Source organism: Babylonia areolata, chromosome 30 (assembly GCF_041734735.1).
Source record: "Babylonia areolata isolate BAREFJ2019XMU chromosome 30, ASM4173473v1, whole genome shotgun sequence".
Taxonomy (NCBI): domain Eukaryota; kingdom Metazoa; phylum Mollusca; class Gastropoda; order Neogastropoda; family Buccinidae; genus Babylonia; species Babylonia areolata.
In genome coordinates, this window is record NC_134905.1 from 14,834,457 (window position 1) to 14,853,683 (window position 19,227).

Consider the following 19,227-nt stretch of genomic DNA (forward strand, 5'->3'; position numbering starts at 1 on the left):
ACATTCTTTTCCATTGTATTTTTGTGTCTTTTCGCGACTTTTCGTGTCTTTTCGCGTGTCTTTTCGCGTCTTTTCGCATTTTAGTATGTGTCACTAAAACTCGAAAAGACGCGAAAAGACACGAAAAGACTCGAAAAGACACGAAAAGACGCGAAAAGACATATGAAAAAAATGTGTTTTCGTATCTTTTCGTGTCTTACTTAAAAGACGCGAAAAGACACGAAAAGACGCGAAAAGACATCTGAAAAGACATCAGAATAGATATTCCAGGACTTTTCATGTCTTTTCACATTCTTTTCCGGTGTATTTTTGTGTCTTTTCGCGTCTTTTCGTGTCTTTTCGTGTCTTTTCGCGTCTTTTCGTGTCTTTTCGCGTCTTTTCGCATTAACCAGTAGAAAAAAATGTCTTTAGGCCACAGTGAGAATACACACCAACCGAACGGTAACAGAGCCAATTAAACGAGCATCGCTTTCGCTGCTTGCTTTCAGCTGACTCTTTCGGCCGTGACATGGCGGGGACAGGTGGTAAGAATTACTGGGACAGTTCACCATGAGTCTGTCTTATGGTCAAACATATATTGTTTTTCGAAATTACTGAATGCCTGTTTCATTGTCCAATACGGTGTGCTTCTATGATGCGGCCTACAGATATCTTTATTCTTTATTTTTGTTTTGGTTTCTGTTGTCAATTGCTGTTACACAGATGTTCACCGATTGTTGATTCCGTTATTCTAGTCTGCCCTTTCTTTTTTTACCCCCCTTTAACCACCATCCCCACCACCTCACACACACACACACACACACACACACACACACACACACACACACACACACACACACCGTGTAATAACACGTCTAGTGAATAGCGTGAAATTGAAGATCCCTCTATCACACACACACACACACACACACACACACACACACACACACACACACACCGTGTAATAACACGTCTAGTGAATAGCGTTAAATTGAAGATCCCTCTATCACACACACACGCACACACACACACATGACACGACTAGTATCACTCAAAGCGAAATGACGTTAATTCAAAGAAAGAACTGGTTTATGTTTTAACATCACGTCTATTCTCCACACCTAAATTTTCGATATTTATAAAACGGGTACGTTTATTTCAGCATACGAAGAATAAGAGCTGTAGCACTAATGCGATGCATGTGTCACTAATGGAAAGAAAAATATGTGAGGACGTACTGAAATGTAATGTATTTCTCAGTGCTTACTCAAGATCTTTGCGTGTGCAGATATTCGCTACAACATAAAACGCTACAACCCCTATGAATAATCGCAATACGATATGTATTCATTTAAACTGACTTATTCTTCAAATAAGTCTGTATTGATGCATCGTATTGCATTGTACTGTGTTTACTGGTTGTATTGTATCGTATTGCTTTGTAATGTATTGTAATGTATTTTATTGTACTGCTCTTTTGTCACAACGGATTCCTGTGTGTGAAAATCGGGCTGCTCTCTCCCCAGGGATAGCGCGTCGCTTCAGTCACAGTGCCATCTGTTTTCTTCTTCTTTCTGTATTTGTTTTCCAATCAAAGTTGATTTTTCTACATAATTTCCAGGGACAACATTTTTGTTGCCGTGCGTTCTTCACGTGCATCCAACACACGGGACCTCGGTTTATCGTCTCATCCGAATGAAGTACAGGCCTAAAAAGAATAGTCTATTGCCTGAATAACGAATGCTAATCTCTTGAAATACTTTGTATTATCATCAAGTCATGGAATATAAAATCTGTATTGGACTGATACCTGTATGATCTGTTTGAAAATGAATGTCATCATTCCCTGGTCTCCACACAACAAGCAGAAGAATCTGGTCAAGCTCATTCAATTTCTAAAGAACAACAGTGGGAACTACATTCCTGATTTTAAGCAAAAATGAGAGACTTCCGCTATATATATTAGATGGCTGTACATGTTTTTGTTGTTTTCATTTTTTCATTGTAACTCAGAAAGGATGAGTATGCGGCTGACTTTGAAGATCTTGAGCTTGCTGTGTCTTTAGTGTACAAATAAACACGCTTTGAGGATGTGGCAAAGTTGTAGAACAAGAGCAAGGAGACGGCAATGCCAAACAATGTGGGTGCTAAAACACAGCCCTGCTTTATCCTGCTGGCAATTCTGTAGGAATCAACGTTTAGCCATTGAAGTAAACAGTGCCCTGCATGTTGCAGTTATCTGAGGTAATCAAACTCAATAATCTGGATGACAGTCTTTTTTTTCTAGAAGATTGAACTATCTGCTGACAAATATCAGGTGTAGAGGTTTCCTCCGTTCATGGCATTTCTCCTGCAGCTGTCCGACTAAAAGAAAATAAATCACATCAGATAAAACCATTCCTTGATTCTGGGTAAAATGTAGTCTGAAAAGGACTGTTGCGAAAAGCTTTTCCACTACAGCTCAGAAAGGAGATGCCACGTTAGCTGCTGTAACTACCGCGACCACATTTGTTCTTTAACCTGTTTACTGTTTTGGCATTGCCCACGTCTTGAGAGACTGCCCTTCCTTCAAGAAAGAAAAAAAAAACAACACTTGGGGATCCCATAACCTTCCAGTCGTCAGTGCACTGCACTAACCACTGAAGTCATAGCGGTTGGTAATATAATATCGCACTTTTCCGTTCTCAAGCGGGCTCTTGCATAGGTATGTATGGTAGTCGTGTCCGATTATGACTCTCAGAACAGCAGAAGAAGCAACTGCTGTCCCGACTATCTGGGCCAGAGTTTTATTTTGTGGAGAGTGTCTTGCCCAGGTTACACCCCCACTCTCTTGGCCAAAAGGGTTTTAGGACAGACGGCGTTGGGATTGTTCCCAAAGGCCAGGTAACCCCCAAGGCTGCAGCACTAAGAGCCAGTGCAATTTTGCCTCCTAGTTTGAGAGTCATAGTCCTTCACAAAAGACTAAGCTGCAGATGACTTCCCATTGCTGTGGATAAGCCATTGATAATAAAGCTCTCACTTTGCTGTTAGCCCAGCTGTAAGCTTATGTCAGTGATACAAGCTGAGCGTTTTTATCTTTCTCACATATTCAGTATCTGTAGCCGCAGCGACACGTGACACCACAAGCGGTTTCAACATTGCGTCACCAGTGACAGGGCAGCTTTTCCATGACGGTGACAACATTGCGTCACCAGTGACAGGGCAGCTTTTCCATGACGGTGACAACATTGCGTCACCAGTGACAGGGCAGCTTTTCCATGACGATGACAAACAGAATCGTAAAAACTGCCACCAAGATTACCGGGGCTAATCCACCTTCTCTAGAAGACATATTATAAGCGGCTACTCAAAAAAGCAAAACAGAGTCAATCAGCTAGGACGAATCACATCCAGCTTTTGGGATTTTCGAGATGCGCCCCTCTGGTCGACGGTACAGAAGTATAAGGACGAAAACCAATCGATTCGCCAATAGCTTCTTCCCCAAAGCACTCAATGCCCTGTCTCTCGAACAAATCCAGTGTGATAAATAGAATTGTGCAACCAACAACCATCTACCTGAATATCTAGTCATCAGCCCCATCCACATTTAATATGCGGCTTCTGTTCAAACGTGTGTGTGTGTGTGTGTGTGTGTGTGTGTGTGTGTGTGTGTGTGTGTGTGTGTGTGTGTGTGTGTGTGTAACAATAAAAATAATGGTTTTTTCAGATTTTGATTGCCATCTGGCCCATATGAACAGGAGAAATGCTGGAAGATAGCAAAAGATATAAAGTGAGTGAAAAAGTTTTTACTGCTAAAATCACGTGCACGTCAAAAGACACACCTAGTTCCATGTGACAACACGTAAGTGTATTTTACAGTAGTTGTAATATAAGTTTACTTTCATTTTCTAAGTTTCAAACATTCATTAATGTATACTGCTACTTTAAATGTCAGTTTAGCTGACCGGCTGGTACACAGTAACTGCACTTTAAAATCTGATGGAAATCGATAATAATAAAGGGGTAAGAACCGTTTACGAAGAGCAGCATATCGAGGACATATCAACATGAAATGACACAAATCTTCAATACATTGACCAGCACATTGTTTGCAGAAAGGATCATAGAACTGTGGCATAGGACATACTGTTCAAGGGTAGCCGACTGCACCTCAGTAAACACAACGCACGACGATGTTCACGTGCACCCAGCTGACCTACATAGCCAGCTCTCACTATTTCTGGATGATATGCACAATAATCAGGGTAAGATGAGAGTGAGTCATGCCATTCTTGATAGAATGAGTCCCTCAGTCGCTGTCTAAACAGAGATTAAAACAAACAAACAAACAAACAAACAAAAAAAAAAAAACGTTCCCAGGATCTTGCATTTCCCAAACATAACCAAAACCATATGTGCACAGCAGTGTTCTTACTCGTGTTGCCCAGTTGCGTCTACCAGATTGATAATGCATTTGCAACAGTTTGTAACATTGTTTAGGGTATCTGTTATCAGGCATAGAAAGAAGTCTGCACCAGTATTTCATAACACGAACATATGTATCAATGTAGACTGGAAATCTGCCACATTCTCCAAGAACTATATTGTTTTTGACATCCCTCCCAACTCCCAAACCCAGCTTACAAATTTTGATATGTACTTTTTTAATAGCATCATATTTCTGAAACCCCCAGATCTCTGAACCGTATAGCAGAATTGGTTTTACTTTTGTATCAAAGATTTTGAAAAGAGTAGTGACTGGTTTCCTGATCCCTGCTAATGCTCTCAGAGCCTTACCAGATAAGTTTTCTACACATCTTGACCAGTTTAATGTTGCACACAGTACAACGCCGAGAAAGTTGTAACAAGGTTCAACTTGAACCTGCTTACCAGAGTAGTACCATTTCTCACATGTTTTGATAAAACCACCATTTTTAAAACACAACTACTTTGGTTTTGTCCATATTGACTACCAACCCCCACTTCTTGCAATAATTTCCCAAACAATCAATTTTCTTTTGAAGGTCTGAAAAAGAATCAGAGACCAGGACGATATCATCTGCGTACATCAACAAAAAGATTCCAAGTGGATCGGCAAAAATGTCAATGCTGCTCCACATGTTGCCAAGTCAGCTTCTAACTCAGACAGAAAGATGGAAAATAACAAAGGGATTAATACACAGCCTTGTCTAACCACTGACATGCAATCAAAATATTCTGTAATGTTGTTCCCAACTCTGACTACTGCCTTGACCCTTTTGTACATGCCTTCAAGTGTGCTGAACATTTTCCCATGTATCCCTGTTTTTTGTAGCAAGAGATATAACAGTTTTTGTCTGTTTACACTATCAAATGCCTTTGAAAAGTCTACAAATAGTGTGCAAAAGCGACCGCCCTGTTTTGTAAGGTATTTCTGAACCACTGACTGCAATGAGAATATGTTGTCTGTTGTATTGTAACCTTTACGAAAACCTGCTTGTGCTTCAGGGATAATATCATTTTCTTCACAGAAGATCTTTAGTCTATTATTAATTACTGTACTGTATAACTTGCTGATTATACCCAATAGTAAAAATCCCTCTGTAATTATCGGTTTTTCTTGTGGTGCCTTTTTATGTAAGGGGAAAATGATAGCTTTGGACCAGCTCTGTGGGTACTCCCCACTGTCAAAAACTGTTGAACAAGGGATGCAGATATTTAGCAAGTGTGTCTTCAATGTGGAGGAAAAAGTCAGATGGCAAACCATCTGGACCGGCTGCTTTTCCAATTTTCAATGCATGAATAGCGTTGCAAATTCCAGACTGTGAAATATCTCCATCTAGTTTTGCACTCAAACATTCGGCACATGTTTCACACACATGATTACTAAGACTATCTTCAACTTCTTGATTAAACTCCGTGTCATCTGTCAACTGTTCAATGTTTAACAAACTCTTAAAGTGTTCAAACTATGCATGTGGAGAGATCCAATTAGAATGAGTCCATTTACTTGCGATCAAAGTTTTAACCTTTTGCCAAAACACTCTATAATTTTTATCATTTCAGGCGGCATTTAACTCGTTAAAACACGTTCGTTGTAGTTTTCCTGCTAATGTTTACACAATTCTTTAAACTCTTTTTTCATGTCGAGATATTTAAAAAGCTCATCATTTGCGTTAGACCGCCTGAACGTATTCAGCTGCATGTATTATTTCGTTTTGCTCGCTCACACTCCACGTCTGGCTGTGCACGAGAATCTTGCACTTTGTGTGTTGACCTCATTTCGGCAGCTGCGTTTTGAAGGAATGAGACAAGGCACGCTGACCCAGTGTCCTTGTCAGTGTCAAGTGCAGTCAGAAAATCATTCAGTTCAATCTCTTCATTTTCTCGAATATGATCAATAAATGTTTGAGCATATCTTTCCAAATGAACCTGTTTTCCTCTTCTAGTGTAAAGTCTACAAAATCAGTATCAGTAGTGTTATCAGTTTGGTTATCCAGTGAAAAAACAATAGGGAAGTGGTCTGATTCACACCTGTTTGCAACATACCTATCGGTAACTGTGTCAAACAAAATTTTTGAACAAATAAAATAATCAACAACACTTTTGCCCCGGTTTGCTACACATGTAATTTCTCCTTCACTGTCCCCTTTCGATCTCCCATTTACAATAAACAAATCACATCCCCTGCACAATTCAATAAGTTTGTGGCCAAAACTAGTTGTACTACAATCTTTGGATTTACGTTCCGTTAGTGGGTTATTCTCTATTAATTCTTCTAAATCCTGTAATGGCTGTGCATGTCTGTTTTCATCAACACTGTCCGCATCAGGCAGACTCGCAGTCCGTGCATTAAAATCACCACACAGTAACCATGGCAGATCAGGATATCGGCTCATTACTTCTGTCATGCAGTTTTCTAACTGTTCAATACCGTCATGACTGTCTTTGCCACACACAACTGAACGTTCAGGGGCAATATAAACAAACGCTGCAAGAATGTCAGACGAACAATTAGCAACGGACTTACAAATTTTCAGAAATACACAGTCCACTGAATCCAGCAGCTGTTCAACATGCCTTTGGGTCCGTGGGGAGTAGACACATGAAAATCTGGGAAAGCATTCTCGATGTCACTCTGTTTACACAACCACACCTCTGAGAAAGCGAACACATTAAAATGTTCACAGAAATTCCTAAACGTGGGTGTGTGTGTGTGTGTGTGTGTGTGTGTGTGTGTGTGTGCACAAGGTTTCATATTGAAATGCACTTGTATGTATCTTATTTCTACTGTATCTGTGTTTGTGTATGATTTTCGATTTATGTTCATATCTTGTTATGTACTATCCACCCCACCCCCCTTCCCCCAATATTCCTTGTGACCCCGGTACACTTGGTAATAAAGATATATTCTATTCTGTTCTATTCTAATCACGGTAAACACCAATAGAAAAAATAACATTTCAGCGGTAGATAGAAAGGACAGGCTGATCATCCTTGGGGATTTCAATGCCCGCGTCGGCGTGGACTTCTCCTGGCCAAAAGTCCTAGGACAGCACGGCACTGGCAAGTGCAACTCAAACGGACTGCTTTTGCTCTCGCTCTGCGCGCAGCATGGACTGACCATCACCAACACCCTCTTCCAACAAGCGGACAAGCACAAGAGCACATGGGCGTGCTGTGCTGCAGCAGCAAATCCAAGCAGCTCTCCAAGAAATTCCTGCATCAACTGATGTAGAAGAGGAATGGAGCACCTTTAGAGATGCTGTGTACACAGCAGCAGCTGACACACTTGGCTTTGTACAGAGTAGCCACAAAGACTGGTTTGACGAGAACGACTCTGGAATCTCCAAGCTCCTGAACACACTGCATAAACGGCATAAGGATCACATTTCCGATAAAGACTGCCAAAGGAAGAAGAACCAGTACTTGCAAACCAAGCAACTCGTACAGAAGAGGCTGCGTGAGATGAAGAACGCCTGGTGGGAGAGAACGTCCGAAGAGCTTCAGTCCGCTGCTGATGCTCACGACACGAAGACCTTCCATGATGGTATCCGAGCTGTGTATGGGCCGAAAGTCACAGGATCAACCCCTGTCCGAGCCTTGGACTAGACCACCCTCCTGACAGACAAGAAAGACATTCTTGCCTCCTCAACAGGGACTCGTCCGTATCTGACGAGGAAATTGCAGCCCTCCCACAGCTACCAGTCAATGACTCGCTAGCTGCCCCTCCCACCAAGGCCGAGACCCGGAAGGCCCTGAAACTGGCAAATTCAGGAAAAGCACCAGGAGCGGATGGAATCCAGGCCGACATCTACAAGAATGGAGGCGAGGTGCTGACAGAGAAGCTGACCGCACTGTTCCAGTCTATCTGGGAGAGAGGGGAGGTCCCCTAGGATTTCAAGGATGCTTCAATTGTCCACATATAAAACGTAAGGGAGACAAAATATCCTGCGATAACTACCGTGGAGTCTCTCTCCTCTGCATCGCCGGCAAGATCTTCGCCCGCATCACACTGAACAGACTGATTGACCATGTCTCCAACACAGTCATCCCTGAAGCACAGTGCGGCTTCCGCTCAGGCAGGGGAACATGTGACATGGTGTTTGCCGTACGCCAGATGCAAGAGAAGTGCTGTGAGCAGAACAAGGAGCTCCACATGGTCTTTGTAGACCTGACTAAGGCCTTCGATACGGTGAATCACCGTGGTCTGTGGAAGATCCTCCTAAAGTTTGGTTACCCAGAGAGCCTAATCCAGCTGACTGCGTCATTCCACGATGGCATGCTGGCGAGAGTACAGGAAAATACTGACATGTCGGATCCGTTTCCTGTGGTAAATGGAGTGAAGCAGGGCTGCGTCCTAGCACCCACACTGTTCTCCATTCTCTTTCCTGCCATACTGATTGACGCCTTCCAAGACTGTGCCCGGGGCGTCTGCATTCGGTTTCGCACAGATGGCAAACTTTTCAACTTGCGGCGACTCCACGCTAGGTCCAGGGTGTTTGAAGCACTGGTGAGAGAGTTCCTCTTCACTGATGACTGCGCGCTTGCTGCAAACACCCATGAGGACATGTAGTTCATTATGGACAGATTCTCAACCTCCTGCAGGCGCTTTGGACTCACTATCAGCCTCAGCAAGACCGAGTCCATGTACCAACCAGCTAGCTCACGGAACGCCAGTGCCTCCCCCCCTACCTGCAGTCAAGATCGATGACACAGAGATCAAGTCAGTCGACATGTTTTGCTACCTGGGCAGCACCCTATGCAGCAACGGAGCCATTGATGCAGAAGTGACGCTGCACATCGCCAAGGCCAGCTCCGCTTTTGGCAGACTCAACAACAGGCTGTGGAACAACAAAGGCATCAGGCTGAGCACCAAAATCAAAACCTACAGAGCTGTTGTGCTGACCACCTTGTTAAACTACTGTGAAACATGGACGACGTATCGCCGTCACATTCAACAACTTGAGCAGTTTCACCAGAGATGCCTACGAAAGATCCTCGGCATAAAGTGGCAAGAGAGGGTCTCCAACCTCCAGATCCTAGAGAGGAGCGGCCTGCCCAGCATCGAAAGCCTGCTGATCCAGTGCCAGCTACGCTAGACAGGACATCGTTGTCCGCATGACAGACAGCAGGATCCCGAAGATGCTATTGTATGGTCAGCTGAAGGAAGGCCACCGCGAACTTGGAAGACCCTTCAAGCGCTTCAAGGACACATTGAAGACAAACCTCAAAGCCTGTGATAGAGACATCGCTTCCTGGGAAACTGATGCTCTTGACCCCTCTCGCTGGAGGATGCTGTGCTCTAGTGGCATAAAGACGTTTGAAAGCAAGAGAACGCTGGCCGTTAAGGAGAAGCGTGAGCGAAGGAAGCAGGGCTCAACTTCTGGAGACGTGTTCTCTTGCAACACCTGTGGGAAGTGCTGCGCATCCAGAATCGGCCTCTTCTCCCATATGATGACACACACCGACAGATAAGCCTGTCTGCCTACTCATCCGTCGGTCCGACGGGAGAGTCCATCATTATCATCATCATCACATTTTCTTGACTGATTTTTATTTCTTGGCGCACGTTGGCTTTATGCAATGGTCAGGTGCATGCTCTTTTTTATTCATTCATTTATTTATTCATTCCTTTGTTGTTGTTGTTGTTGTTGTTTAAAGCAGATGTTGTGCATCGTTCATACGCTTTGACGCCTACTTGAAACTGGAACAGTGAAACTGCAGACTCGAGCAGGCTTTGTCGCTGCCCAGTCCACACCATGTCGGAATCGTGTTACTGTTATCGCGGAATTCCTTAGTGGTAATTAATTAAACGAAGAATTATGTTCCTGCGCCAATCAGTTTCACTGAGGTTCAATTTCTCAAGGACGGGTCAGTGCGTTCAGTTCGGACAAACCCATACCGGCTACACCACATCTACTACTAGGCAGATGCCTGCCCATCGGCATAACCCAACGTCAGGCCTTGAGTGTGTGCATATATGTTTGTGTACCTATCAGAGTGGATTTCTTCTAACAGAATTTTGCCCGAGGACAACATTTTTGTTGCCATGGGTTCGTCTACAGTGTGCCAAGTGCGTGCTGCATACGTGACCTCGGATTATCGTCAGTCTTATCCGAATGACCACACGCCGCTCAGTTTGATTTCCCAGTCAAACTTGGGAGAAAGGACGAAAGCCGGATTCGAACCCAGACCCTCACAGACTGTATTGGCAGATGAGCGTCTTAATCATTCTGCCAGCTTCCTCTTCTAAACTTATGATTAAGTAAATAATTTGTACTTTTTATATTTTGTTCGGTTTCGGAATGCCTGTCATGTTCATATCAGGAAACCAATGTGTCTTTGAAGACTTATTTTATGGTATTTTCTTCTCCAGCAGTTTGACATGATCACACCGTTCCAAAGCCATGTTCACTCAAAGATGTGCTCAAAGATAAGACCCTGTGACCCGTTTTGAGAATGGAACATTTCAAACGTCTGCTGATTCTGCTGCAGAGAGAGAGAGAGAGAGAGAGAGAGAGGGAGAGAGACAGAGACGGAGACAGACACAGAGAGACTGAGACAGAGAGAGAGATACACAGACAGAGAGAGACAGAGAGACAGAGACAGAGAGAGAGAGACACACACACACACAGATAAAGAGAGAGAGAGAGATCTGAGGTTATGCAAAACAATAGTTTAACAAACTGTCATTCGATGAACATGCACACGCATACCTATGCGTGTGGACACGCGCACACAATACACACACACACACACACACACACACACACACACACACACACACACACAGCTTTGGACCAACAACTGTTTATAATTTTCCATACTGCAGAGCGCACATTCAGTTTCGCTTACTTGATATTCTTACATTCAGTGCTTTTAGCTTGTTGGCTTTTTAGCCTCAACGTTGTTTTCAAAAGGGATGGAGTACGCGTTTGATGACACCAACAGACATGACTATTCCATAGTGATATTGCTGGGTAATATCTGGTACAAAGTATGAACCCACATACACACTCCACAACCACCGACAGGCACACAGACAGCCTATTCTACGGTGACGTTGCTAGGTGAGGTCTCCGCAATGAGTTTCTCCATGGCGTCTTTCTCCATGCGGTAGAGGAGCCAGCCTTCCTTCTCCGTCATGTCCATGCAGCCCCGGCGCTTGTACAGGTCGATAGAGGACTTGTTCCAGTCCACCACCGCCCACGACATGCAGGAACAATTCTGGGCTAAGGATAACTGGAAAAAGGTAAACCAACGACACTGCTGATGAGTTTCACTACTTGTTTGTGTGTTCTTTTTTTTCTTTTTTTTTCTTGAAAAGAAGTTTTTTTTTCTGGAAGCATCAGACAAAAATATTTATCTAGATATTACAGAATCCACCCAAATTCCATTAAATTCTACTGTTTTCTGAGAAAAAAAACAACAACCAAAAAAACAACAGCAAAAACAACAACAACAACAACAACAAAACAAAACAAAAACCAACCAACAACAAGAAAATACTGTTAAAACTTAAATTCTTTGTTTTTTTTATATGTAGTTCTTTTCATTAATATTTCGTTAGTTGATAGGAATTTTTTTTGGCATGCATCATGAGTGAAATATTATTTGTCAATGTGTGTACTGAGTGATTGAACAAATCAACCTATTTCTAGTTTTTGACATCACTCTTTTTGTTTGCATGATGTATGTAAAAGATGAATGTATGTAATGTTTCAATGCCCCCAGGGGCCACATGAAATACACTTCTTGCCTTGCCTTGTGTGAAGACGTCAGTACAGAAGCAAACAAAGTACTAAAAAGGGAAACAGAAACAAAGTACTAAAAAGGGAAACAGAAGCAAACAAAGTACTAAAATGGGAAACGGACCGTAACAGACATCAGTACTGAAGCAAACTAAGTACTAAAAAGGGAAACGGACCATAACAGACGTCAGTACAGAAGCAAACAAAGTACTAAAAAGGGAAACGGACCATAACAGACGTCAGTACAGAAGCAAACAAAGTACTAAAATGGGAAACGGACCGTAACAGACATCAGTACTGAAGCAAACAAAGTACTAAAAAGGGAAACGGACCATAACAGACGTCAGTACAGAAGCAAACAAAGTACTAAAAAGGGAAACGGACCATAACAGACGTCAGTACAGAAGCAAACAAAGTACTAAAAAGGGAAACGGACCATAACAGATGTCAGTACTGAAGCAAACAAAGTACTAAAAAGAGAAACGGACCATAACAGACATCAGTACTGAAGCAAACAATTAAAAAGGGAAACGGACCATAACAGACGTCAGCACAGAAGCAAACAAAGTACTAAAAAAGGGAAAGGGACCATAACAGACGTCAGTACTGAAGCAAACAAAATACTAAAATGGGAAAGGGACCATAACAGACGTCAGTACTGAAGCAAACAAAGTACTAAAAAGGGAAACGGACCATAACAGACGTCAGTACTGAAGCCAACAAAGTACTAAAAAAGGGAAACGGACCATAACAGATGTCAGTACTGAAACAAACAAAGTACTAAAAAAGGGAAACGGACCATAACAGACGTCAGTACAGAAGCAAACAAAGTACTAAAAAGGGAAACGGACTGTAACAGACGTCAGTACAGAAGCAAACAAAGTACTAAAAAAGGGAAACGGACCATAACAGACGTCAGTACAGAAGCAAACAAAGTACTAAAAAAGGGAAACGGACTGTAACAGACGTCAGTACTGAAGCAAACAATGTGCTAAAAGAAAGCCACGTAATAACACCAAGCATGCAACAAGCACTGACTGAAATTCATGAAAAAGGTTGAACTGTGGCAAAACTGAGCAGACTCATCAAGTCGCCCGTTGAATGATGAGTGCTTAAAAGCAGTTCTCAGTCACTGAGCTCTCTTCCCAGGTAGGCAGCCTGTTGTGCATTTCACTCAATCCATGTATCTACAGCGCTAAAATAGAGTTTGGTCTCTGACTCAAGATAGGCGCTATATAAGTATCAATATGACTACTATTACTACTACTGCTGCTGCTGCTGCCACCGCCACTACTACTACTACTACCACCGGCAGTCACCAGTAATTTCTCCCCGTCCACTAGACTTTGGGTGGTGGTCTGGACGCTAGTCAATCGGATGAGACGATAAACCAAGGTCCCGGGTGCAGCGTGCATTTAGCACATGTAAAAAAATCCATGGCAACAAAAGGGTTGTCCCTGGCAAAATTCTGTAGAAAAATCCACTTGTACAGGAAAACAAATAAATCTGCCGGCAGGTAAAAAAATACAAAAAACAACATAGGTGGCGCTGTCAGTATAGCGACACGCTCTTCTTGGGGAGAGCAGCCCGAATTTCACACAGAGAAATCTGTTGTGACAAAAAGAGTACTACAAATACCACTCCTACTATGACCTATGATAGGCGCTACATAACTACCACTACCACCACCACCACTGCTACTGGTGCTCTGACCAAAGACAGGCACTATATAAGTATCACTGCTGCTGCTGCTACAATTGTATTGTATTGTATTGTATTGTATTGTATTAGTTTCAGTAGCTCAAGGAGGCGTCACTGCGTTCGGACAAAACCATATACGCTACACCACATAAAAAAACAAACAGCACTGCCCCGACAGGGGATCGAACCCTGGATCTTCGGTTTACGAGACCGACGCCTTACCACTTGGCCACCGAGGCTTCACATTGTATTAACAAATAGTAAAGAGTGGTAACTCTCTCCATTCACAAGGTACACAACTTCAAGTCAGAGCCTGCTTACGCTACCGATTCAGCTGGCACACAGGTAAATAAAAGGTACATTGGAACAAACCCAGACACTTCCTTAAAAAAAAAGCTAAGGAAGCGCCGGGCCTGTCCTTATACCGATCATTTGACATGTGCACACAGCAGCAAAGACAGAAGAAATGCGCAAACACAAATTAGCTTTTATTCAAGACTGGCACAGCCTCTTTAATCCTGAACAAGCCACACAGAATACATGGACAATACAGAACAAACACATGGTTGCCTCGGTGGTTTATCAACTGGAAATTAACAAACAATGGCCAGGAGATGAAATGATTAACAAATACTTAAGAGTGGTAACTGTCCTCATTCACAAGGTACACAACTTCAAGTCAGTGCTGCTTACGCTACCGATTCAGCTTGCACACAGGTAAATAAAAGGTACATTGGAACAAACTCAGACACTTCTTCAAAAAAGAAAGCGCCGGGCCTGTCCTTATACCGATCATTTGACATGTGCACACAGCAGCAAAGACTGTATTGTATTGTATTGTTTTGTATTGTATTGTATTGTATTACTTTTTCTTGTCACAACAGAGTTGTCTGTGTGAAATTCCAGCTGCTCTCCCCAGGGACAGCGTGTGGCTACACTGAGAGTGCCACCCTTTTTTTTTTTTTTTTTTTTTTTATCCTGCCTGCAGTTTTTTCCTTGTCTTTTTACCTATTGAAGTTGATTTCTCTACAGAATTTTGCCAGGGACAACCCTTTTGCTGCCATGGGTTCTTTAATGTGCGCTAAGTGCATGCTTCCTCTAGGCCATCACTCCACCTACACTACCACTAATCACAACAACTTAGTGTCAGCACGACAGCAGCATCTTTTCACAACATACCTCAGCCACTTTGGCCCACATGGCACAGCCGATCCCTTTCCCTCGGTGTTCCTGGGCCACATACAGGTCCTCCATCGAGCAGGTACGGCCGTACCAGGGGCTGTAAGTGTAGTAATACATCACGTAGCCTATCAGCGGTCGCCTCCCCTCCTCCTTGCTTCCTGCAACAATCAAAACCAACCCAAAGTCAAATTCTGTTATTTTAATGAGGGTGAGGGGTGTAATAGAAAAAAAAAGAAGCAAACTGTAAACAAAGGGCAAAGAAAGATCTGAACGCAATGAAAACATGTACATCACTACAATAACCCCCCCCCCCCCCCGTGCCCCCTCCCCCCTCCTCACCCTCCCCGATTATCCCAGCCTCCACCCTGCCTGGAGCAGAGCAACAACAGCAAAAACAACGACAACGACAACAACAACAAAACACCCCAGAGAAAACAAAAACAGAAAAGCTAGAAAACATACACACAGCCTGAACACGAAGTCCTCCCTTTGCAATCAAACCCCAACCCACCCCCACCACACACACACACACAGAGGCAAGCAGGTGGACTAACAGAGAGTGTGAGAGGGAACCCATAATAATAATACAAAAGCATATCTAAACATTCATAACTAATTATTCAAAAGCATAACAAATCATCTAAATGCACAACTTATCATCCAAAAGCATATCAAATCATCCAAAAGCATAAGAAATAAACAAAAAGCATAACTAATCAATAAAAAGCATAACAAAACATCCAAAAGCGTAACTAATCATTCAAAAGCATAACAAATCATCCAAAAGCATAACTAATCATACAAAAGCATTTATAACAAATAATTCAAAAGCACAACTAATCGTCCAAAAGCAAACAAATAATTCAAAAGCATAACTGATCCAGAGATACCAACCCCTGTCAAGTGTTTGAAGGAACAATGAGGAAATTTGGTCAGAACATTAAATTTCTGAATTTGGTAGGAACACTCGGACTCCGAGCCACATCAGCAAATGGGCACAGACTCTGTCTGACAGAGGCGCAGCTTGATTCAGCCACGTTCTCTCTTGTTCAGGCAAACAAGTAAGCTGATTGGTCCACATACTGTTTCAACGTAAACACGCACGCGATTAGGTGAGCATCATCACGTGAGACCAAGGTTAGTTGTGACTGCCCTGGCCTTGTGATCAATAAGTCTAGAGCATCTGGGCAATGTTACGACACAAAAGCATGTTACCATGCTATGTCAATAAGTCTAGAGTATCTGGGCAATGTTACAACACAAAAGCATGTAACGATGCTATGTCAATAAGTCTAGAGTATCTGGGCAATGTTACGACACAAAAGCATGTAACCATGCTATGTCAATAAGTCTAGAGTATCTGGGCAATGTTACAACACAAAAGCATGTAACGATGCTATGTCAATAAGTCTAGAGTATCTGGGCAATGTTACGACACAAAAGCATGTAACCATGCTATGTCAGTAAGTCTAGAGCGTCTGGGCAATGTTAGGCAGGAAAGCATGTAACCATGCTATGTCAGTAAGTCTAGAGCATCTGGGCAATGTTACAACACAAAAGCATGTAACGATGCTATGTCAGTAAGTCTAGAGCATCTGGGCAATGTTACGATAGGAAAGCATGTAACCATGCTATGTAGTTGAAAATCAACTCGTCAGAACTATTTTGACTTTGGCGCAACATCGGAACGAACTCCGATCAAGCGTAACAAAACTTGGCAAAACATAACAGTTGGCATCTCTGCTAATCATACAAAAGCATAACTAATCATTCAACAGCATAACTAATCATTCTGATTCAAAGGCATTATAACTAATCATTCAAAAACATCAGTAATCATTCAAAAGCATAACAAATCATTCAAAAAGCATTACAAAATCATCCAAAACCATAACAAATCATCCAAAAGCATACCTAATCACCCACAAGCATAACAAATCATCTGATAAAAACATTTTCAAAATCTTCAGTTGCCTCTCTTACCCTCTGGAACTAACTCTGCCACTAAAGCGTGGAAGAACGGTTTCTCCCCAAAAGCGTCTCTCTTCAAATCTGCAACGATGGTCAAATCTAATTATCAGTATCAGTATCAGTAGCTCAAGGAGGCGTCACTGCGTTCGGTCAAATCCATATACGCTACACCACATCTGCCAAGCAAATGCCTGACCAGCAGCGTTACCCAACGTGCTTAGTCAGGCCTTGAGAAAAAAAAAATGCTGTACTATATTGTACTGTTTTGTCCAATCTAAATGAAGTAAAAGGTCCCATAGCCTTCTACGGCTGTAGGGGCAGATAATTCATATCTATTGTGTCCAGGGCTCGGCATAACAAGGCTGCCTGATCAGCTTTCTTTCTTTTGCGTTCGACAGCTACGCAGTCAGGGTCGAAGTCCGAGGGATGCCACAAACTCGGACGTCCGGTGAAGATCGGCTTCCGTCCCCCAGAGCTTGGTGTTGAGGTCAGCACCCCCAGGCCAGGACTGCTGCCGCATCTTCTCATACAGGGGGCAGTCTTGGACAATATGGGATGGGGTCTGGTCAGCCTGGCCGCAATCACATAGGGATGTGGCTGCCACTCTTCAGGTGTGCTCGGAGGCCGCAGTGTCCTGTGCGAAGGCGGTAGATGGTAGTCTGGTGTCTCCTCTCCAGTGTCCTGATGGGATCCTGTGTGCCTGGTAGCCTCCGTTCAGGGTGACCCAGCCTCTTCGAAATCTGTTGCGGAGGAGAGTTTTTGCCTGATCAGCAAATCTCCACCCTTATCCTCCATTCCACCTCCATCCAGCTGTGATCTGGCTGATCAGCTAATCTCCACCCTTATCCTCCATTCCACCTCCATCCAGCTGTGATCTGGTTGATCAGCTAATCTCCACCCTTATCCTCCATTCCACCTCCATCCAGCTGTGATCTGGTTGATCAGCTAATCTCCACCCTTATCCTCCATTCCACATCCATCCAGCTGTGACCTGGTTGATCAGCTAATCTTCGTCCTTCACCCAACAGATGTTTCAGTTTCAGTTTCTCAAGAAGGCATCATTGCGTTCCGACATATCCATATATATATATATGCTACACCACATCTGCTAGGCAGATGCCTGACCTGCTTTTTCAGGTCTGGACTGCATACTCATATATTTGTGTACCTATCAGAGTGGATTTCTTCTACAGATTTTTGACATAGGACAACACTTTTGTTGCCATGGGTTCTTTTCAAGTGTGCCAAGTGTGTGCTGCACATGGGACCTCTGTTTATCATCTCATCCGAACAACCAGACCCTCAGTTTGATTTTCCAGTCAAATACTGGAGAAAGGGCAAGAGAAAGATTCAAACCCAGACCCTCAAGGACTCTTTGTATTGGCAGCTGAACATCTTAACCATTCTGCCACCTTCCTCCAGAACAGGTGTCATGAGGATTCAATGCCTGGCTTGGAGGGAAGTCTGGTGAACAGACCACAGAGCTGTTGAAGGGTCTTTTGTCACAGAGTTCCAAGACACATGTAGTGACCATGTCACTGTCCCTGTGACAAATCAATACAGGAATGTTGCACTGTATTGTGGTGTATCGTACTGTGCCATACTGTCCACTATTGTTCTGTGCTGTACTATATTGTACTGTTTTGTACTGCAATGCATTGCACTAGATTGTATTGTAGTGTGTTTCATTGCATTGCATTGCATTGTGTTGTACTTTCCTCTCTTACTATATATCTTCCTTCCCTATCTCTCTCTCTCTCTCTTTGTTTTTCTCTCATACTACTGACAAAGTGATACAAGAAAGAACAACTGAGGAGTTTTATCTCTTTATCTTTTGTAAATATTTTCCAGGTGGAACTCTTCTCTATTTCATATTTAATTTTACTTTTTTATCCCCACCACACCCCATCTGGACTCATGATCCCAAAATGAAAGCATGAACAATTATGTCTTATTGTCAGTAAAAAACGACAACAAAAAACAACAACAACAACAACAAACAAAAACAAAAACAAAAAAACACACCAACAAAAACAACTGTTTATGGACAAAAGGCGCAATTGAAAAGTGGTTGAAAAGGTGCAGTTTCAATCTGATGGTCTTGGCTTTGAATCCCAGTCTCACAAACTGGTGGATTAAGGACACAGATCCCCCCCCCACCCCCTCCCCTGCCATCTCTCAT

General features: G+C 42.9%; 1 protein-coding gene and 1 non-coding gene across 3 annotated transcripts in view; both read right to left on the reverse strand.

Moving 5' to 3' along the window:
* Window positions 1-11,261: 11,261 nt before the first annotated feature.
* Window positions 11,262-19,227, reverse strand: part of LOC143275639 (thialysine N-epsilon-acetyltransferase-like) — a 14,227-nt gene continuing 6,261 nt past the window's right edge. For both annotated transcript variants that reach the window (XM_076579889.1, XM_076579891.1), the window contains exons 4-6: window positions 17,058-17,126; window positions 15,072-15,232; window positions 11,262-11,682 (exon numbers count right to left, since the gene is read on the reverse strand). In XM_076579889.1, coding sequence (XP_076436004.1) covers window positions 11,488-11,682; window positions 15,072-15,232; window positions 17,058-17,126 — 425 coding nt within the window. In that variant the 3' untranslated portion in view covers window positions 11,262-11,487. The remainder of the gene's footprint in view (window positions 11,683-15,071; window positions 15,233-17,057; window positions 17,127-19,227) is intronic.
* Trnat-cgu (transfer RNA threonine (anticodon CGU)) lies at window positions 14,060-14,131 on the reverse strand. The gene has a single exon. It is a non-coding gene; the product is annotated as a tRNA-Thr (tRNA).